This window comes from Myotis lucifugus, unplaced genomic scaffold (assembly GCF_000147115.1).
Source record: "Myotis lucifugus unplaced genomic scaffold, Myoluc2.0 scaffold_46, whole genome shotgun sequence".
Taxonomy (NCBI): domain Eukaryota; kingdom Metazoa; phylum Chordata; class Mammalia; order Chiroptera; family Vespertilionidae; genus Myotis; species Myotis lucifugus.
In genome coordinates, this window is record NW_005871094.1 from 7,611,702 (window position 1) to 7,633,234 (window position 21,533).

The 21,533-nt window shown below is 51.1% G+C and overlaps 2 protein-coding genes across 7 annotated transcripts in view; both read right to left on the reverse strand.

Moving 5' to 3' along the window:
- Positions 1–5,113, reverse strand: part of FLNC (filamin C) — a 33,261-nt gene extending 28,148 nt beyond the window's left edge. The window contains exon 1 of the mRNA XM_023753549.1: positions 5,097–5,113. Within this exon, the coding sequence (XP_023609317.1) occupies positions 5,097–5,113 (17 nt within the window). The remainder of the gene's footprint in view (positions 1–5,096) is intronic.
- A 1,621-nt stretch (positions 5,114–6,734) lies between these two features.
- Positions 6,735–21,533, reverse strand: part of CCDC136 (coiled-coil domain containing 136) — a 28,717-nt gene continuing 13,918 nt past the window's right edge. The window contains exons 8-19 of one of the 6 annotated variants that reach the window (XM_014455509.2): positions 21,299–21,439; positions 20,802–20,960; positions 20,379–20,549; positions 19,804–19,989; positions 18,043–18,237; positions 17,144–17,371; positions 15,359–15,811; positions 15,011–15,232; positions 13,578–13,841; positions 12,708–13,001; positions 10,831–10,937; positions 6,939–7,067 (exon numbers count right to left, since the gene is read on the reverse strand). In XM_014455509.2, coding sequence (XP_014310995.1) covers positions 10,836–10,937; positions 12,708–13,001; positions 13,578–13,841; positions 15,011–15,232; positions 15,359–15,811; positions 17,144–17,371; positions 18,043–18,237; positions 19,804–19,989; positions 20,379–20,549; positions 20,802–20,960; positions 21,299–21,439 — 2,415 coding nt within the window. In that variant the 3' untranslated portion in view covers positions 6,939–7,067; positions 10,831–10,835. Of the gene's footprint in view, positions 7,068–10,830; positions 10,938–12,707; positions 13,002–13,577; positions 13,842–15,010; positions 15,233–15,358; positions 15,812–17,143; positions 17,372–18,042; positions 18,238–19,803; positions 19,990–20,378; positions 20,550–20,801; positions 20,961–21,298; positions 21,440–21,533 lie in introns of all 6 variants that reach the window. The other 5 variants (XR_002829152.1, XM_014455502.2, XM_023753537.1 and 2 more) reach the window with 5 other exon arrangements.

A 21,533-nucleotide genomic window follows, 5' to 3' on the forward strand; every position in this document is an offset into this window, starting at 1 on the left:
CCCTGGGGCCTTTCTTTTTTCGATAGATGACTACTCCTAACCCCGTGCAAGTCCAGGGGCACGTCCTTCCCAGAGATTTCCAACGGGTCCACGGGCTGCTGGTTTTCCAGGGGGGGCCCGGGTGAGATTGGTGCTACCTTGCCTTCTGGGCGGGAACCGCGAGAGAGGTCTCCCGCCCCCTGCCAAGGGGGAGAGCGGGGGCAGGGGGGCTGGTCCCGGAGCGCCGCGCTGGAATGTAGGGGGGTTGCGCACCCAACACCCCCAAACTGAGGATTGCCAATCAGAGATGAAATATGCCCCCTCCACGTCCCGCGGGACTGAAGACATAAATGGGGAAACTGAGGCCAGTGGTGGGTGCAGAACACACTAAGGTGGGGTTGGCCGACTTTTGTGGATGAGTTGGGAGCCCTGGCTCCCAGCCCAGGGTATTGTCCACCTGCGGACGGGCAGGGACAAGGGAGGGAAATGTGTGTGCTGGTAGAGAAGGACTGAGAGGAAGGAGGGACACTGCGGGCGATTAGGGAGAAGGTTTTGGGGGTGCTCCACTGTACAGGTAGAAAAGCCTGGCCTGAAGTCCAAATCCGGGGTCCCAGGAGAAGGGGGGAGGCTACCCCTGACTCAGTGTCCCTGTCACCGGCCCGTTTGGCCTCATCCCCTCAGAATGAAGCTGAGCTCAGGAAAAGAGAACCCAGTGAGTCACACTGTGCCCCCCCCCCCAGTCTGACTCAACCAAGGCGATGAGAGGGAAGGGAGAGACTGCCCCACAGTAGCAGGGAGCCCCCTGGGCAATGTGCCCATTTGGGCCACAGGGCAGATCCTTCCAGTGAAAGGGCGGGTTAAGCCAGATAGAAACAGGGAGAGCAGTGCCCAGAGCAGCCAAGGAGAAACGTGACAGAGGCCGGTGGGCAGGGAGAGCCCCAGGGAGCCAGCCAGGAAGCCTAGCAGGACTGGGCCCAGAGTAAGCAGAGGGCGGCTGGAGGCTAGGGAATGGTGACAGCAAGGAAATCGAGGCCTGGATGACAGAGCTATAGAGTAGACTTCCATTTAAAAAAAGCATATGTGGCCCTGGCCAGGGAGCTCAGTTGGCTAGAGAGCATCCTGATACACCAAGGTTGCCGTTTGATCATGATCAGGGCACATGCAAGAATCAACCAATTTATTATTCCAAGTGGAACAACAAAAATCAATGTTTCTCTCTCTCTCCCTTCCTCTCTCTCTAAAAATCAATAAAGATTTTTAAGAGAATATATATTCCATAATTCTGTAACATACATGTATTCCATAACCCCTGGTACCCACTTCGGGCCATACTTTTCAGCTTTCTTAATCTTCAAGACCAAATAAGTTTGGGCCAGACGGCCTCCAGCTCACTCTATGTGATGATTGGAATTTGGGAAGGTTCTGGGGCCTTATAGGTGAATCCGTCTATTTTATTCCTCTTCTCCCTCAGACTCATGAAAGGGAAGGGGATATGGGAAGCTTCGAAGGCTGTCTTCCCTGTGAAGGACAGGATGAGGGCAATCCCCGTTAGTTATGGAGTTCAGAAAGAAGTGCAGGGGTGTGGGGAGCAGTGCTTATTGTGAAAGGGGTCCACGAATGATTTCTTTCCCTTCTCATTAGGTCGGGATGGGGAGGAGTAGAGAAGGGGCCAGAAACAGAAAAGGGGCCTGCTGTGTGTGGCTTGGAAGGGGGGAGCTGTGGGGGCCCTGATAGTGACAGGCGAGGTATAAATAGCTTGGGCCTGCGGCTCAGGCTCATGTTCTGTCGGCTGCCTGTGACGAGGTGCTCAGGAATTCCGCTCTCCTATTGGCACCCCCTCCCTATCCCAGCACTGTCATACCCCATACCACCTTTGTCCCATGGCCAAACCAGCCACCAAGCATCAGGGCTGTCTGTCTGCTTGAGAGGCTGAGCTCTCCTGTGGAGAGATGCCCAGCTCTGGGGACACATGACACAGAGCTGGGTCTCACAGGGGACTGAGTGTGTGTGTGTGTGTGTGTGTGTGTGTGTGTGTGTGTGTGAAGGCAGACTTCTGACACCCCACCGAGGTGCCAGCTGAGGGCTCAGTGATGTTGTCTCTGAAGCCTAGATGAAGAAACTGGGGAACAGATCTGAGAAAGGATGGGTGCCTCTCTCTGAGCTGCTGGGAGGAGGGAACGGGGAAAGTGGGTTTGCTTGGAGCCAACAGCCCCTGTACACATCCTAGTGGCTCATGGACCTGTTTTGTGGGCGTTACCTGAGGTCCCTCAGTCAGTTGAGGGCCGCTGTTAGGGTGGCATGTTCAGAGGGAAGCCGCCGAGTGGAGAAAGAAGTCTCTCTCCTGCTTCTCCCTCCCTCCCTCCTAGAGAGGTCCTTGTGAGACCCCAGAGGAGTGAGTGGTCCAACAGGGCAAGGTGCCTAGTGCCAAGGATGGTTCCCGGAACCCTCCTGACCCCCCTGAAACCTGAGCCTGTTGCTCTCCAGGATAAATCGGGGCCTGACTCAGGCCCCAGCCAGCCAGTCACTGCAGCCTGACCCAGGGGCAGGCTGGTGACTCAGCCCTCAATATAGCCCATGAGCCCAGGCCCCAGGCCCGGCCATGAGGCTGGAACAGACCGTGCACAATGCTGGTCCTGGGGCCTGCCAAGTGGAGTGGCCTCCTGAGGGCCAGTGCGTTCCTCCCTGAGCCAGGCGGGGGCTCATCGAGGGGCTTACAGGGGGTTTCATCAGCTGAGTATGTGGGGCAGTGGTGGCTGGGGCCACAGGCCGTTTATAGCCCCCTGACGCACCACCTGCTGACCTGTCTCTGGGGAACAGGTTGCCTGGCTTTCCACCTGGCCCCAGTTCTCCCATCAAGGGACACTGCTCCTCCGCCACTGACAGTGGCCATGTTTAACTTGGTCCACGCAGAGTCTGAATGAGCAGGCCCAATGGGCCATGTTTTTCTGGAGCCAGAGACATGTTCACAGTCACCTGTGACATAGCAGGCTGGCCAGGCTCACAGCAGGCCCTTTGATCAGTCAGTGATGCTGATTGTGGCCCTGACCCAGGTGCCAGGGACAGTGTGGTGTGATGGAAAGATCGATAGCCTCTGTAACCTTGGGCAGGTGATGTCACTCTTTTGGGCCTCAGTTTTCTCATCTCTAAAATGGAGTTAATAGCCCAGCCAGCATGGCTCAGTGGTTGAACGTTGACCTATGAGGCAGGAGGTCATGGTTCGATTCCCTGTCAGGGCCCATGCCCGGGTTGCAGACTTGATCCCCAGTGTGGGGTCGTACAGGAGGCAACTGATCCATGATTCTCTCTCATCACTGATGCTTCTATCTCTCTCTCCCTTCCTTTATGAAATCAATAAAAATATTTAAAAATAAATAAAATGGAGTTTATAGTGGTCTCATAGGGATTTTTTATGTGTGAAGATGAAAGGAGGGAACGTAAAATGATGAGCATGTTGCCTGGCAGCTAATAGGTGATCAGAAAATAAGTTAGTTTGCTTCCTGTGCTGGTATATTGGAAAGCCTAAGGGTTCTGGGGAGCTAGGTCTTCCCCCCAGCTCTGTCTCTATCCCCCGGTAGAGTCCACAGCCAGGATCTCCACCATGCTTCCTTCTTCCCTTCTCTACATTCTAACACTCCACCTGCCAGCATCAGAATCAGAGTACTTCTGATCTTTAGAACCACCCACCCTGCCCCCCAATAGCTGCTGATCCTTGACAGGAGTAGTAGGTGGTATACTGTACCACGTGACCCATGACCCGGGAAGGGAAAGCAGAGGGGGCTGTTGTGCAGGGAGAGAGCAGAAAGGAAGCAGCTACGCAGAGGGCTGGTGAGTGGGGAATTGGAGGTCCTTGAAGGTGGTATGAAAGGAGTCCTCGGTTCTATCTGTACCTCAGCCTGGGTGCATGTTCCCCTGGCTTCTAAGAGATGCCCTGTAGACTCAAAGCTAGTTCAAGTGATGAATACATTCAACACAGAGACCTCTTCACTCTGGTGAAGTGTATTAACAAGACCAGGAGTCAGAGCTCAAAAGGATGAAAAGAATGGCTTTCTAAAATGAGCCAATGGAGCCGGAACCGGTTTGGCTCAGTGGATAGAGCGTCGGCCTGCGGACTCAAGGGTCCCGGGTTCGATTCCGGTCAAGGGCATGTACCTGGGTTGCGGGCACATCCCCAGTGGGAGGTGTGCAGGAGGCAGCTGATGGATGTTTCTATCGCATCGATGTTTCTAACTCTCTATCTCTCTCCCTTCCTCTCTGTAAAAAATCAATAAAATATATTTAAAAAAAAAATAAAAAATAAATAAAATGAGCCAATGGGCCCTAACCGGTTTGGCTCAGTGGATAGAGTGTCGGCCTGAGGACTGAAAGGTCCCAGGTTCGATTCTGGTCAAGGGCATACACCTTGGTTGCGGGCACATCCCCAGTAGGAGGTGTGCAGGAGGCAGCTGATCGATGTTTCTCTCTCATCAATGTTTCTAACTCTCTATCCCTCTCCCTTCCTCTCTATAAAAAATCAATAAAATATATATTAAAAATAAAAAAATGAAATGAGCCAATGGGCCCGACTGTTGTGGCTCAATGGTTGAGTGTTGACCTATGAACCAGGATGTCACAGTTCGATTTCCGGTCAGGGCACATGCTGGATCCCCATGGGGGGCATGCAGGAGGTAGCCAATCAATTATTCTCTATCATCATTGTTTCTATCCCTCTCTCCCTCTCCCTCTCTGAAATCAATAAAAATATATTTAAAAATAAAATGAGTTAGGCTGGCGCGCTCAGTGGTTGAGCACCTACCTGGGAACCAGGAAGTCACAGTTCCATTCCCAGTCAGGGCACATGCCTGGGTTGCAGGCTTGATCCCCAGTGGGGGACATGCAGGAGGCAGCAATCAATGATTCTCTCTCATCATTGATGTTTCTCTCTCTCCCTCTCCCTTCCTCTCTGAAATCAATAAAAATATATTTTTAAAAAAATGAGCCAACGGGGCAAGTGTCCTAATGGAAGAGCTCTGTATTCTAAGCAAAAAGGCTGGGGAAAAGCAGGGTCATTTTCCTGTCATTGCTCAGTCTTGGATTCGGGCCTGGGAAGGGCCAATAAAGTCCTGGGGCCGATTGCCTACCAGATCATGACCTCCATCTTGACTTCTGATTAATTCCAAGGTAAATCAGTGATCCACGGTGGTAGGTAACCTTTAGTCCTTTCCACCATATATGTTCTCCAGCCAACTGGTGACTAGAATAAAGACAATAAACAGCAGGGTTTCACTGCATTAAACAATCAGGAGCCAGGGACCAATGGCAACAGTGAGTTGTGAAGGAATTTCAATTAGGTTACAACTGAGGACACACAGTCTAATACAACGGAGGGCAGTGCTTCTTAAATTTTATTGTGCCTACTAATCAATTGGGGATCTTGTTTAAATGCAGGTTCGATGTTGCATGTCTGAAGGGGCCTGAGATGCTGCCTTTCCAACAAGCTTAAATGCTGATCTGTGGGCCACACTTTGAGTAGCTAGAAGCTAGGCCACCCTAAATCAGTGCTATCTTTAAAGAGTCATTTAGAGGGAGGCAAAAGGGACGTGTGGCACCGCCGTCAATCTGCCTACGTGTGGCTCCGTTTATAGGGGCTGGTCTTGTTTTCAGCACTGGCCTCGGGGCTGCTGGGATGGATTCCCACCCAGTTCAGCTTTGTCATTCTCTGGGCTGCACACAATTTTAAAATCAAATTCTAAGTGGCCTTACTGCTGAATTCATTTAGTGCTTAGCAGTGTCCACCACCAGACATGCTCTATAGGTTGCTTTGGATATTTGGGTGAATGACTCTTCTGGCATCAGGTGAAAAGGAAGTAGAGAGGGGTCTCAGGAAACCAGTAGTCATGGGGGTCTTATGAATATACTTGAGGGTTTTCATGTGGAAACTTCATGATGAGAACAACCAATCAAAGCATTCCACGGGGATGAATGTTAAACAAGGACACTCATAAATTATCCTCACTTTCTGCTTGTCTCCACTCAGACCCATTCTCCATCCTTTGCTCTGCTCTGAACTCCAGGAGGCTGACCTTGAAAGATGACATCACAGGGGGCACCTCTGCTCTCTGGCTCCCAGTAGGGCTCAGCCAATGAGAGGTACCAACAGGAGCCCGGGGGTGGGAAGAAGGCGGGGATACACAAACTCCCCCTTTTATTTGTGGCTCTGACAAGGACCACATCCCCGTGGCCTCCACGTGTGTCTGGGCCCCTTTTCAGGCCTGGGATGGTAGCCACTTTCCAATGTTGCTGGTGCCTGGGGACTTCACTACTCCTTAAACTTTTCAGTAAAGCTTTTGTGTGTGTGGCCTGTTTACTGCCAGGCCCTGAGTGGTTAATAAAGTTTTCTCTAAGAGCAAACCCCTTGAGAAGTCATAGGACTAAGCCACGAAGGCTCACACGCAGATCTTCTCAGGGCATTCTTTTCGAATAGCTAGGTGTGGGCACAGAACCTGAGGGCAGGTCACTGGGCCCCCCTCACACAAAGTACCCAGTTCACTCCATTTCTCTATGCTCAGATGAGCTCCGTGAGAGAGTGTTGATAAGCACAGACCAATCCATCTGTGATTTGGTTGGCAGCACAGGAGCCAGCTTCATTTCTGAGGTCATTTCTAGGGTGAGAAATCATATTTAGGAGTCAGACCCTTATGTGAGGTGCCTGGTTTAAGGGAAACAGCTCTGTTCTGGTTGTGTTGTGAGGTATTTAACAAATCAGAAGCCACACAGTCTCATGTATTTAGGTTGACATTTAATTACAAGGAACCCAGGATCTTACACAAGGCAGGAGATGGGTGCCAGCAGCCTTCTCAGCCTGAGTGACTGAGGCTAAAAAGATGGGGACACTGGGACATGTGGATGGGTGGGGCTCCGGCACAGTGTGTCCTGCCCAAAGCCGAGGGTAGTAGCCATTGGGGATCTGCCCCCACGGCTGGCCCAGGTCAGGTCTGCCATCACTCCAAGAGGCAGAACTCTGCCTCCTGCCGTCGCAGGTTGGGTAACACATACAGAGCCACAGCTGCAAGAGCCAAGAACACCATAGGCTTCCACATCCCAAGCATGTTCTGTGGGGACCAAAGACAAATGGTGAGTGCCCAGCCCCCTGAACCCTTCCCTAAGCCAGACATCCCCTGCCTACCGGTGCTGGAGACACCTCAGGACCACCATGGCCCACTCCCCCTTACCTCCTGGATCACTGCTGGAGACAATGTGGTCTGAGTCCTGGCACCACTAGACACCTGAACGACCCTATGTGTCCCACCTAGGGTGACTGCCTGTTTGCACGCCCCATGGGGTGAGAATCCCAGTTCCTGTGTGTAGGAGCAAGTTCAGGAGCCAGACTTTAGAGTATCCAAATGGTTGTAATGAGGGAGGTTGGCTACCATGGCAAAAATATGCGGGTAAATGTGGGCCTTTAAGAAAAGCAGCTGCACCTCATTAGTTCCTGGAGAATGAACTCAGAGTCAAGAGGATATGAAGACTGAGAGGAAATGAAGAAAGAACACCATGGAGTGTGGGCAAATATGAGGTCCTAGGCAGCCAAAAACCTTTGTGGAGAATGATGGTGGCTCAAGGAAATTCAAGGAAGCCGGCCATTGGCTCTGGGAGGCTGCCAGACCCTGCTGACCACAGCAAATCCTGCTGATCCGTTTAGGGAACAGGACATCCTGAATAAGAAAATACATACTCGGGGAAGCAGTTCCTAATTTTATTACTTTTTTACTGTATTACTTGAAAGACAGAATTTGAGTTTTAAGTCGTAAGCTATGGCATAACAGAAATACAGTTTTAGGGAAGGGCGAATATAGCCCATCAATGCTAAGAATGCATTTGCTCAGAGAATAACGAACCTAAAAAGAGGATTTTAAGCCAACTATAAAGAGCAAAGAAAACCTCCTACTGGTATACTTGTAAAAACAGCTACTAAAAAGAACATAAGATGTGAAGTGAGAAGCAAAACAATGTTGGAGGTGGGGATACCGAGTAATTCATAAAGGGAGCTAGGAAAAATACTGACATGCTCAGATGCTTACATCCTAATGTGCATTGCTAAAAATGCCAGTCTGGGGTTTCTAAGGGTGCAAAGTGCTGAACCCGTGCATGGGAACTGGCGTCCTTTATACCAGGTGCAGGCAAGATTCCAGGCTGGCTGAGTAAAGGGCTGGTTTGAGTATCACAAAGGGGTAAGTCATGTCAGGCTTTCCTTTCAGACTGGGTCACTAAATTCACAGATCCACAGACGAATCGTACCCCTGACGCCTGTGTAATTTTATTAGCCAATGTCACCCCAATAAGTTCAAGTTAAAAAATAAAATAAATCCACAGATCAAGAAAATCATGTTCTGGACTTAATCAAGGTGTCTGACAAGGTTTTCCATGATATCTCTGGAGAGAACATGAAGGAAGTGAGTAGGATGACAGCACGGCTTGTTGTGTGACCATTTGTTATGTGACCAATGAGCTGGATAAAAGCCTGGTGAGATGACATTCGAGAGGCTCAGCCCTCACCTGTGACGTGGATGAGAATATGAGGGAGGGCTTGTCACCCCTGAGGATGACAAGCTGGTAGGGAAAGGAAATATTTTGAAACCAGAGTTGAGATTAGGAAAAAAAAAAACTCCACAGGTTAGATCAGTGGATTATCTCTAATAGGGATAAATGAAAATTTCTGTCTTGAATCCACAAAATCAACTGCAGGTAGAGAATGGGGGGGGGGTCACTTAGCATATGCAACATGCAAAGGGGTTTTCTAATACATGAAGTAGATTAACAATGCGAGCAGAGGCTGCATAAAGAGAAGTGTGGTATCTTCCTAATTACCTGGAAGCAACCAAGGAAAATGGCTCAAAATGAGGAGATAAGGGAAATCAGGATTGGAATTTTATCTGTTGCTAATGTTAAGTCCTTAGAATCTGATTCACAATTTCCTGGCTCTATAACTACGCCTCTCTGTATCTTAGTTTTATCACATACCAAATTAATAATAGGGTTGTTGTAAGATTTAAATGAGTAACTATAGATACAGTGATTAGGACAGCCGTGGCACGTAGTATGCGTAGTATGCATTATATAAGTGTATGTTCTTTTTATTTATGTGGTGTTTTATCATGGTGAAGTACTTTTACATATATGAACTCATCTGATCCTCAGTGGGGAAGACAGAGGTTTTATCATCCATCTTTTGCTTACATTTGAAGAAACGAACATTCAGATTATGCCTTTTGCCCCCTGGGACCAAGCTGCAAGAAGCACAGACAGACGCAACCAAGCTCTCTGACCACTTTGTCAGGCAGGTTGTACCTATGCTACCTCGATTCCTGGTTGGGGAGCTGCATATTTGGTGCAGCAGGCTCTGGGCACAACAAGCTCCCCTGAGAGGACCCTAAACCAGGAGTTCCTTCCTCTCACTCTGCCTGGGCCAGGCTGAGTGTGAGCTGGAGAAAGGTTATAGCTGAATGCTCTGGGCCTCATCCCAGGGACTTAGAAATCGAGGCATATATAGGGGAAGAACGGGTACAGGGAGAGACTTGTCACTAAAGGAGTTGAAGACTGTCTATGGGGTGTAAGTGCAATGCCTAAAAGGAGAAGAGCTGCCCTAACCGGTTTGGCTCAGTGGATAGAGCGTCGGCCTGTGGACTCAAGGGTCCCAGGTTCAATTCCGGTCAAGGGCATGTACCTTGGTTGCGGGCACATACCCATTAGGGAATGTGCAGGAGGCAACTGATCAATGTTTCTCTCTCATCAATGTTTCTAACTCTCTATCCCTCTCCCTTCCTCTCTGTAAAAAATCAATAAAATATATAAAAATAAATAAAAATAAAAAAATAAAAGCAGAAGAGCTGAAGAGGGGGAAGAGTGAGGGGGTGGGGAGGGAAGAGAAAAAAGGAAATGGTGATAAAAGCTACCAGCAAATGCTTCAGCTGCCACTCTGAACCTATGCATTAAGCCAACTACACTCCACTGAGAAGTGAGAAGGAGGGTGAGAGAGGGCAGGGGGAGCATAAGAAAGGAGCTAAAACAGGCCGAGAAGAGATTATGGTTCTCGAAGGCAGGGGGAACCCTAGGGTTTTCCCTTGGGCCACATTCTGCCTCCTGAATTTGGTATCCTGTTGGTACCAGATTACATGGACTGGCCAACTGAAGGTGCCCAGAATATATCAGCCTTGGTTCCCTGAGACACTGGCATCTCTGGTTGGTGGAAACTTTTCACCAATATAATACCATCTCTCCAGAAAGCCCAGCTGAGAAAGAATTTGGCCCCCAAAGAGAGAACTGGAAAAAATCCCTGGCATTCCTATTCTGACTTTTCTGAAGACCAAAAGCCCCAAATCAGAGAACTTCTCAGTAGAAAGTATATAATATGGTAGGAGTTTCAGTTCCATTTTTACCAAGGTTGAAAGATGAATTGAGGCTACCCTTGTACACATGACCCTACAGGAGTCACAGCTCTTCAGACCTCCTCTCTCACCCAACAGGGGCGGTGGCGAGTCCTTATTTTGCCAGCCTGGGCAGTTACAACAGTGAGTGCTTGGCTCTGGGGCTTAACAAAGAGCACCCAGGCCAGCCTTACAGACAGACATCAGCTCATCAGAAGTAGTTGGGCAGCTTTGGAAGTAGCAACAGTGCTGAGATCATCAAAACTTTTCCCAGAAGACAGAAGCTCAAACCATGTCCACAGTGGGCATCCGATTCCCTACGTGCTACAAAGACATGCTCCAAGAAGTCACAGATTTCCAAAAGCAAGAAGCAAGCCGCTGAGAGAAAAGCAAAAGAGGGGAGGCCAGGGCACCCTCCCTCGATCCCTCGAAGAAGACACAATACCAGTACCTGTGTTAGGACGACGTCTCGGCCCACCAGCACCAGAGCAAAGCCGATATGATCACCAGGCCTACAAGAGGCAAGGAGAAGATGGGGGGGTTGGGGGCAGGGGATGGCTGCAACATATCAAACGAGAAAGAAGCGCGAGAAGAGACAGGAGGTGAAAGAAAGGTGGCATAAAAAGACATAAACACATGAATTCAACAGATAACGAAGATGAGAAAACAAAGGGAAAAGAGAGAGAGATCAAGAGATTAAATAACTGGTCAGCGAGAGCAGCAGGGTTTCTTCTCTGCTACCCGGCCTGGTTCTTCCCACTGGCAGCCTCCAGAAGGTTCAATACGGATAGGTGTCAACCAGGTGGTGAGTCCAGCTTTCCGGCTTCATTTCCCTCTCAAACCAGTCAAGTGGGTGCTCTGCGCCCTGACCTTTCCTGTGGGTCAGTGACTGTGGAAAAGTGAAGCTCCAAGGCGGAAAGCTGGGCTCTCCAGATGAGAAGGATGTATACTTTGTCACCCTAGGAAGAGCCCGTCTCTTGCCAGGCCACCTGTCCCTTTGTCAGCCCCTTGTTCTGGCTGTTTTCCACCAACTCTCTAAGTGTTCTGGGCTCTGGTCCCTCGCATCCCCTAGGAGTGTAATGCTGTGGTTATGAGACAAAATGCATTAAAACAAGCCAGCAAATGGAGAAGGGCCAGTTCTTGGCCGGCAGCAATCTTCCAGAGACAAACTGTGTTTGCAGGCGATAACACAGATGCCAACAGAGCTGCCGGCAAAAGAGACAGGACCCCCTGGGCCAAAGGGCCACCTCCACAGCAAGTGCTTGACTTTGAAAATATCAGGCCTGGCATTGAGAAATATGGCACCCAAGGCCAGGAAATCTGAGGCTCTAAACCAGCACCTGGTGGAATGCCATGAATTCAAAGAAATACGACACCCACACCAGGATAGAGTCTGCAGTTCTCCCACTGCCCATCCTCAGCAACGGGCTGCCCCGGAAACAAGGACTGTATGCTGGGTCCTCAGCCGGGTGTGCTGCAGGCCGGCCTGCCAGAAAATCCCAGAGAGCCTTCCAGTGGATGGGGCACCCCACCACAAGAGACTTATTTTCTTTCCCTGTGTTTAGAGGGACAGAAAGAACCTGGACTTATTCAGGAAGTACTCAAACTCTTCAGGGAGCTAGAGCCCCCAGTTAACCTCAACCAGGGCAGGAGTTCAGCGGGTACATACCTGTACAGATGAACTAGTTACTAACATACAGAAATACTTTTATATTTTGTTGGGAAATGACTCAGGATACTCCCACTCCAACCTCTTAAGATCCAGCAGCTAAAGGGTTAGGGAACTGTTTGGTCTCCAGAGTGAAATATTCTGTCACTTCTGATCACTCCAGGCCCCCACCCTGACACCTTATAATATACAGAGCCCAGTGGGTGACACCAGCCCTCCACCCTCTCCTAATGGCAAAGGTCAAACTTAAAGGGCACCGTGGGAAATGGGGACTGAATGACCGTCCTGCTGACAGAAGGCCTTGCACTGTCAGCATCCCTAGTGCACTAATGCACTAAGGCAGGGGGAGCACCCTCTGACATAAGTAACATGCTACCACATAAATGAAGAGATAGAATTCCAGTAACCCCACCCTGGTTCCCAGCAAAGGTGGTCTTTGCAATGCAGTTCCACAGCAAATTGGTTTAAGCTGCCATTTCCCACAGAGAGACCATTCTCTCCAACCCCATCTCCATCTCTGCCTTCCCTGCGTGCCCTGCCTCAGAGCTCACTGGCCTCTACTCCTGTAGAAGTCCATCCTAGGCTGGGTCACCCTGAACACAGGGCATCTGAGCCCAAGGACCCATTTCCCACACGATCCGGCCTTTGGCGGCGGTTACCTTTCTGCTCTCAGCAATTTTGAGGGGGTTTTCCTTGGACGCTTCAGGGCAAGGGTTGTTGTCCTCATCTTGTTTGTCTTCTCCCTTACCCTCCTGGTCTTGGGACTCTTCAAATCCCTCCTCCCCATCTTCTGTGGGCTCCACTTCTATGGGAGCTGGGGGCTCAGAAACTAGTTCATCCCAGGCCACCTCCTTTGGTTCTCCATTTTCCTCCTCCATTTTCTCCTTCTCCTCTTTTGGTAGATTAGCTGCATCTGGGTTGCTGGCCTTGTAGTACAGCACTACGTCCACATTCTGCGGGCGGAGGTGGGGCAGGATGAGGGATGCTGTTACCTGCCAAGATCCCTACCCTCAGCGTGGAGGGCAGTCACTCCCAGCCTCTCTAGACCGTCCGTCTATCCGGCTACCAGCCATTGGACAGCTGCCAGCGCTAAAGATTCTTGAGCTCTCACCTGGCCTGCTCTTTCTACCCCTGCATAGTGACTCCTATTTTACCCGCTCCTCTTTCACTTATGTGTGTATAACTACTTTGAATAAATTCCTCTCTTTTCATCCATTTGGTTCTTCTCTTGAGCATGTGACCCAGGAAGCACAGGGGCCCCAGGAGATTGGGCTGGGTTAACGGAGGCCGCTGTGGTCCTTTGGGACTGGCTGTACCTCCACACGAGTGGTCTGCACGCTACTCTCGCCTTAACTTCGCAGGAAAAGGGAGTACATCAAATGGGCACCAAGATGGATCTGCTCTAAATACCTTAGAGACCCCAGAAACCTCTCTACGAATACTTCACTTGGTCAGAATGGTGGGAGGTGATTTTTCTTCCCAGGATCTTATCTACCTTTCTGCTTCTGGCTACATAGGTTACTACTCACCTGCCTGCTCTCAGAACTCCCCAGGCTTGCCTTGGACACCTTTTTAATTTTAACCCCACTGGCATTCTTATTCACGTTCTTATTGGCATTCTTTCCGTTGGTAGTAGAGGACGACCGCTTCTCTTTGAGCTGGCGAAGCTCTTCCTGGCAGCACTGCAGCTGCCCCTCCAACTGCTCCTGCTCTGCCAAAAGCCGGCCCTGCTCGTCCATGCTGGCCTGGTACTGCAGCTGCAGCTCCCGCAGCTTGGCCTGCAGCTCTTTGATCTGTGGGCAGTGGAGCCAGTTACCCACAGCCCGGCCTACGCAGTCCACCTGGGCCCTGCCGGGTCACTGGCTCAGAACTGTCCCTGCGGGAGCACGTGGGGAAGTTAGCGGCAGAACATCATGACAGAGAGTGTAGTGTGGGCTCTGGAACCAGGCGGCCTGGGTTCAAATCTCAGCCCCACTTAATGACACGGGACAAGTTATTAAAACAGAAAGAAAACCTCAAACTGTGGGAAATGAGCCTCTAAAGCAGTTTTACAAAGAACTCTTCCCTCACTGGAGGCACCTGATGGTTTACATCTAACATGACCAAAAGATGATTTAAATATTTTTACTGTGACCCATCTGGAGAGTAAACTATAGGGCTACCCCTCCTGAACCTTGGACTTTATTCCATTATGACTTTTGATGGGAACTCCTACTTCACCCAAACTATCTCTACTGGTACGATCACCGAAGGAACTGTGTTGGACACCTGAGAGTGCACCTGGGCACCTGCACTTCGCCATGGAAAGAGCGGCAATTGCCAATCCTGCTCCCTAACCTCCGGTCTGTCTTCCCTGACTTCTGGCAGCACAGCAGGGTCTCCTTGGTAGGCATCAACACTAGCCAACCAAGGCCCGGGGGTCTGCTCTCTGACCCTCTCCCCTGCATACCCAGCGACCCTGCTGGACTGCGGGCTGCTCTTGCTCAGAGACAACACTTTCTGTCCCATTGCCAGGGGGTGCAGAGCACTCTTCTTGGCATTAGGACAGATCCAGGAGGAGGCGGGGCCCTGTCCTTGAGGTGCTTACAACCTAGTTGAAGAGACAAGACAAATACATGCAAACTAACTAAAGAACATTGGCAGGTGAAAAAATACACCTGGACAGAAGTGCTCCGGGGAACAGTGCAAACAAGAGAACAGAAGTGGTAGAGGGGGGAAAAAATTCTGAGACTTGAAGATCAGTAAGTCCAGCACGGTGGGTACCTGAGAAATGTCCATCAGTGACGCAGCAGACTGCCGGCCTCCTGGGCCTCAGTGCCCTCTGTGTCCGTCTGACCAGGAAGGCGGCAACTACACAGAGCCGCAGCGAGCCCGTCCCTCTCTCCTCAGCCTCTCTGAAATGGCTCCGACCTCCTCGGCTCTAGGGACTCCTAAGAACCCCTGCCTCCCTGAGAGCAGTTACCTCATTCTTGTCACAGGGGGAGGCAACAGGCTTCTCAAGGCCCTCGCAGCACTCCTTGAACTCCTTTTCACAGGCATCCAGCTCTTCCTTCAGCTCCTTCTGCTGGTCCAGGAGCGTCCCCATCCGCTCCTGCAGCAGACTGTGCTCCTCCTGGCTGAGCTCGTACATGGCCTGCACTCCCTGCAGCTTGACCAGCACCTCGGCAACCATCTCATCAAAGCTCTGTGGAGGGCGGGGAGGAATGACGGCACCCTGGGGAGCACCTGCCCTCCGCCCGCTCTGCTAGGCCCTTCCTTAATAAGATCAGAACCTTCTCTCCCTGTCTGTGTGTCAGCTGGCTACTTTTACCTCTAGATCTTCAGGCTCAACAGGTTCATCGTCAGTGCTGCTGACATAACTCTTATTATAACAGGTGTCAGAGCTACTGCCGCTGGTCTTCTTAACGGTGACGACGCTGCTGCTGCTGCTGGTGCGGTAACTCTTCAGATAGGTCTCACTGGCATTGGTGTCGCTGACATAGCTTTTGAGAAAGTTCTCATCACTGCTCTGGGGGCTCCCGAGGCCCTCGCTGCAGTCAATGCTGCTACCATAACTCTTCTTGTAGGACTCAAGGCTTCTTTTTATAGAAGGGGACCGGGCTTGGAGCAACTGCATTTCTTCCAGGCAGAGCTGCAAGTCGGCCTGCAGCCTCTTCCGCTCCTCTAGGAGCCGGCCATGCTCCTGCTGCTGCAGCTCCTGCTCGGTCTGGCTGGCCTCGTACAGGTTCTGCAGAGTCTGCATGTGGGACGCGATCATCTTGGACTGCCGGGAGTGGGTGGGAGACACATCGTTACTCTAACACTGCAGTCCGAGCTGCACCCCTCCTGGCGCAGAGGTCTGAGCACACTTTAGAGAACTGCACACCTTCACTCCAGTCTCAGGACAGCCTAGGCCGCCAACTTAGCCTACGGGTACTGGCATGGGTCAGTGTCTTGCTCATGGGGAAAATGTCCCCAGGGAAGATACTCCAGTGTTTCCGGGTTCCCGATTCTGTTGTTTCTGCACTCATCCCTCTCTCCTTGGAGCAGTGCTGAGGGGGGCTCGAGAACACCTGCCTTCTTCTCGGTCAGGTGTACCATCATCCTGGCCTTTGGACTCAGTACCCACCTCTAGCTCTAAAACCAGCCTGGCCTGGAATATGAGCATTCCTCAGAAGAGGGGATCAAGGTCTCACTGAGTCCCTGCCCCTCCTGCCCCAATTCTCAATCTGGACTCTCAGAATGTTTCCCAGGCCCTCTGGGCCTGGCTTCTTGGCTACTGATGCCCAGGACGAGATCTGATTGAGGAAACATTTCATACCTGGTTCCTGGTCTCTGTGTTATCTATGCAGAAATCTGATGGCCCTGGAATCTGACCAAATCTCAGTTTGGACTCCTGCTATCCCCCGATCTTCCTGTCCAGGCTAATATCTGAATTAATTCATTTTGCCCAAAGTGGAATAGTCTATCTGCTCTTCCTTGCTCTCACTGAGCCCTCAGGCCAAATTCACCCCCCAAACCTGAAAGGCTTAAATGGAAATCTCCACCAGTGAGCCCGCAGAGACACCTTGCTGGTGTCTGACCCCCTGACCTGGCTGCTGTTCTGGCCAATGTTGCGATGAAAACATATGGTCAGTAGCAAGAACTCTCCGTGCGAGGACGCTTCCTTTGGAAAGGAATGGCCCCATACTGGCCTCGTGTAGAACACCAAAAGGTTATAGATTTTATCACTGAAAAGTGTACTTCTCAATTATCAACCATCTCATGAGAAAAGGAGGACACCTTTAGTCAGTCCCAAGCAATCCAAACACTGAAATGATATTATACATCTGGAAAACGAGACGCTACAGGGATTGAGACAAATTACAGACTTCCGGGTCGTCCCGGTTCTAAGTGCTCCCAGGACGGCGGCTGGGCATGCACGTGGTGGGTCCTCAGGCCGTATCTGAAGGCTCATCCCCAGGAGCCAGCCCATGGGCAGTCATGGCTGGGGCAGGTCAGGGCTTCAGTCTCATCCTGACTCCTGGCCTCACAGGCCTTCCTAATACTGTCCCTTCTGTGCGGCCCCTTCCTCTCCTGTCCCCAGAACCGTCCCCCTGCCTCTAGCTATGGTTACCTTGTCTTGGACATATTTTGAGCACTTAAGTGATTTGGAACCTTCTGGATTCTCCAACACTTCCTGGAAATGGGAGTCTTTGAAAACATGCAGCTCTTTGTGCAGCTCTAATTGTTCGTTTAGCACATTTTCTTGATTGTGTATCAGCTGTTTCTGCTCTTCCTGCATGCTTTGGTAGAGGAGCTGTAGTTCATACAGGTCTTGTAACTTTGTAAGTAGCTCGAAACTCTGCGAGGTAGAGTGGAAGGAAGGGGCAGGGACTGTGGTGGTCGCAAGCAAAGCCCTCTGCTGGAGACCCCCCCTCCCCTTAGGCATCCCTGATTGGCTCTGCAGGTTCCCCATCTGGGACGGGGGAGTCCTGTGGAGATCCGCCAGTTGAGTAGAACTGACCTCTTGTGTTTGGATGTATTGTTTAGTTTACAAAGCACTTTCAAGTATATTTTCTCCAGACAGATAAAATACCTACATATAAAATGCAGGACAGTTCCCAGAGTGTAAGATGTATTTTAAATATAAAACCCAAGCCCTGGCCGGTGTGGCTCAGCTGGTTGGAACATCATCCCTTACACTGGAAAGTGGCAGGTTTGATTCTCGGTCAGGGCACCCGGCTTGTGGGTTCAATCCTCAGTTTGGGCGAATCTAGGAGGCAGCCTATCGGTGTCTCTCTCTCTCTCTTCAATAAAAAAACAACTTATCCTCAGGTGAGGAGAAAAAAAAAAAGTAAAACCCTAATCAGCTATATTGAATTTTTTGGTTTGAAATTGGTGAGAAAGGAGTGGTTGGTTAAGGAAAGAAAAATCTTAATCCCCACCTTTCCTTTTTCTCAAGTACAGTCACACCTGGGAAGCTTCTCAAAGCCACTGCTCCAGAGTGAGCAGCCACTCGCTGGCTGCCTTTACCTTCTGGAGGAGACCAGACTTGGGTATCGGGAACGTGAGCCTGTGCAGCTCTTCTTGCAGTTGGCCCTGCTCCTCCTGCAACCTCCTCTGGTCCTCCAGGAGTTCGCACTGCTCCATCTGCAGCTGCCCCATCTCCTTCTGGCTGGCCTTGTACTTTTCCTGCAATTCTGTCAGTCTGGACAGCAGCGAATCACACTGTGGGCGGGTGGGGCGGGGCGGGGCAGTTACTCCTAAGGTAGTTCTCTGCCTGTGTGGCTAGCAGAGCATTTCTGTGTCCCCCTGCCTCTTCCGATTCACCGGGGTTGCCCACCCTGTACTGATCATCCCAAAGCCACACTGCGCCAAGTTCTGGATGCCAAGTGGGGGAACACCAGCAGGCTGCTTGGGCTGGCTGTTTGGCTGTGCCTGAAATTTTTCTATTAGTCCCTTCGGAGAGCATTCTGAGCGGGAGTGTTATCAGCACCCCTCCCTTTTCACTCCCCGCCGCCTCCCTCTCCTCTGGCCCTTTCCTTTGGTAGATGCTGTTCTCTCACCCTGCTGGGGATTCTACCCCCTATCGCTCTCATCCTCAATTTGCTTTAATTCCGAAGTATGCTCCTTACCAATAAAGACTTCATTTCCCCCTAACCCCCCACCCCCCATTTTTGTTTTCATAATCATCTTTTAAAATCTTTAGAAAAGTATGTGCTATTGCTGAATTTGGGTTAAGAAAACGAAATCATCCTATGATTCCAAAAACCTAAATCTTCTAATATCGGACTAATCGCAATGCTGTTTTATAATCAGAGGAAAAGCTGGCCCCGTGTGCCAGCATACGGTTCCTTTCCTTAGGGAGGAGGCACAGATGCCCTCACTCCTAAGTCTAGTGGGAACGGGGGGAGGGGGAATGTGAGCCTGGGAGCAGAAAGGCAGGTGGACTGTGGTGGTGACGCGAATAACCTCCCCATTCTGTGTCTCCCGAAGGCCTTTCCCTGGGGACACAGCCTGCTGTTGGCCGTGGCAGGAGCTAATGAGCATTTCGGCTGAATGTGACTTGTTCCACTACTTTTAGAGAATCTTGGGCCTGTTCTCTATCATGTTTCAACACCCTTCCATTTCCTAGCAGCGATCCTGAAAGCGCTCAACACAGGGTAACTGATAGTGACTTGCATTTTACACACTATGATAAAGAGAGAGAATGAGTAAGGAAGGCTTTATTTATCACTACAGGATCTGTTACTGAAAGGAAGTAGGTAAGAGTAGAATTCTGTTCAATTTAAAGAGAGTAAGAGTCAAGTTCAGAGGACTTACCTACTCTGAAGCCTTGGCCCTTCTAAAGCCAAGCAGAGTTCTGGGCACAAGACCATGCCATCTGACAAGGGCATTTGCAATCTGCCTCAGAAAATCAGACCTTCTCTAGTTCTAACAATAAAAGTGACATATACGGGCCTACGTGTATGTTCTCCACAAATAACAAGATACCACTACACATGGAATTACGTGCAAGCATTCCAGTGTTCAGACTGGATCCAGATACACGGATCCTACTAAGCTGTGGCTCAGGTCAAGGAAAACTGTTTTAAAAGTTAACAGCATGGGGCTCTGCCTCTATTCCCGGCCTCGCTGTACTCAGCTGTGGTGGGACTCAGCTGTACTTAGTCTCCTAATTATGAGCAAGAGCCCATCCCGCCCTTGGGTGGATGGATGACTTCCTCTTTCGCCCTAACCTCCTTTCTCCAGAGGAAGTGCCCAGCAGATCCCACCTGTCTTCACCACAATTACCTTATTAGCACATTCTCTCTTGACCTCTGGGATGGACTGGGTGGTCCTGAGCTGTACCAGCTCATGCTGGCAGAGCAGGAAGTCCTGCTCCAGCCGATCGTACATGTGCTTCCGCCGCTCCAGCTCCTCCTGGCTGTTCTCGTACCGCTGCTTCATCTCCTGCAGCTGGGACTGCATCTCTGCGTTCTGAGGCAGGGAGGCAGCCCGCCATCACCCGGAGCAGCGGCTGCACTCTCTCCTCTCAGGCAGTGACAAAGGGAGTACTACCTGTCCTTTCCAGTCCCAATTCCATCCCACTGAGGCTCCTGAGATGGACAAGGCCCTAACAGGCTCTACGCAGAGACCTCTGGGCTTCCATTTGGGGCGTGGTGAAAGTAAAGGGGTTCATTTTTACAGGCTGGTTTCCTGATTCAAAATCAAAGGAAGCTGAGAGCACCTTCCTACTGAGCGACGCTTGACCGCCCTCACCAACGGCTCCTCCGCAGACCTCCTGCCATCCCCGCTCCTCCTCTGCACCCGTCCTCGCACGGCAGCTCGGCCTGGCCACCTTCTCCCTCACCTGGAGCTGCTTTTACCTTCTCATTGCTCTCTTGGAAATAGCCCTCGATGTCTCTGAGGCGCTGCACCTCGGCCTCCTGGTACCGCAGGTCCTCCCGCAGCTGCTGCTGCACGTGCAGCAGGTGATCCTTCTCACACGAGAGGCTCTCGTACTGGAGCTGCAGCCTGTGCAGCCGGCACTTTAACTCCTACGGCGGAGGGGCCTTTGGGCAGTACCCCCGGGACCCTCAACCCACTCACTCTTCTGCCCGAGTCATTCTCAGACTCCTCCCTACCCTCCACTCACTGGCTGTCCTCTCATCTAACACAGTGCTGGGGGCGGCTGAGTCCACCTGCGGTGCTCACAGGTGGCGGCTGGAGTTATTTGAACTCTCCACTCGTATCCACCTTCCCCAAACCTCCTAGCACCTAAGTTGCCCCTCACCTCTGGTTGCTGTTACCTTCTCACTTGGGCTTTCTGTGTATATGGGTTTCGAGACTTTGAGCTGCCGGAGCTCAGCCTGAAGTTGGAGTTGCTCCTTCAAGAGCTCAGTCTGCTCATCCTGGCTAACATCGTACTTGTGCTGCAGGGCACAGAGTCTGTTCTTCAGCTCCTCGTTCTGTGGTGGGAAGGATGCGGGTGGAACCGTTACTCTCAAGAAACAGCAGGCCCCTCTCCAGACCAGCCTGGCGCTTTTCCGGGTGCAGACATCTTGAGGAGCTCCCGCAGGTCTCTGGTCTGGTTTCTTCTCTGAGGCAGACACTCAGTGACGACTACCATTTCTAGGATGCAAGGCTAGGTGACCTCTCCAATTGGTCTTGGATAGACTCTCCCCCTGGTGGCAGGGCAAGAGTCAGCAGAGCACAGCCTTGCTCTGCGTTCATCCTCCTGGAAGGAAGCGGCGACTCCACGGAGGCCCTTCTGCCCTCCCCAAACTCCCTTCCTGGCCATGTTTACCTGGGCGGCGTGCTGGGAAGTCTGACACCGAAGCACCTCGTTCTGTGCGCACTTGAGCTCCCTCTGCAGCCGCCTCTGCTCCTCCTCACTGGTCTGGCGATGAAGATGTAGCTCTTGCAACTCACAGCTCAACTCCTTACACTGTGGGAAGCGGAACAGGAAGGCGGCTTACTACAAGTGCACTCCCAGGGCAGGCCTGGAAGACGATTTACATCAGGCGAGCGAGACCCCAGAG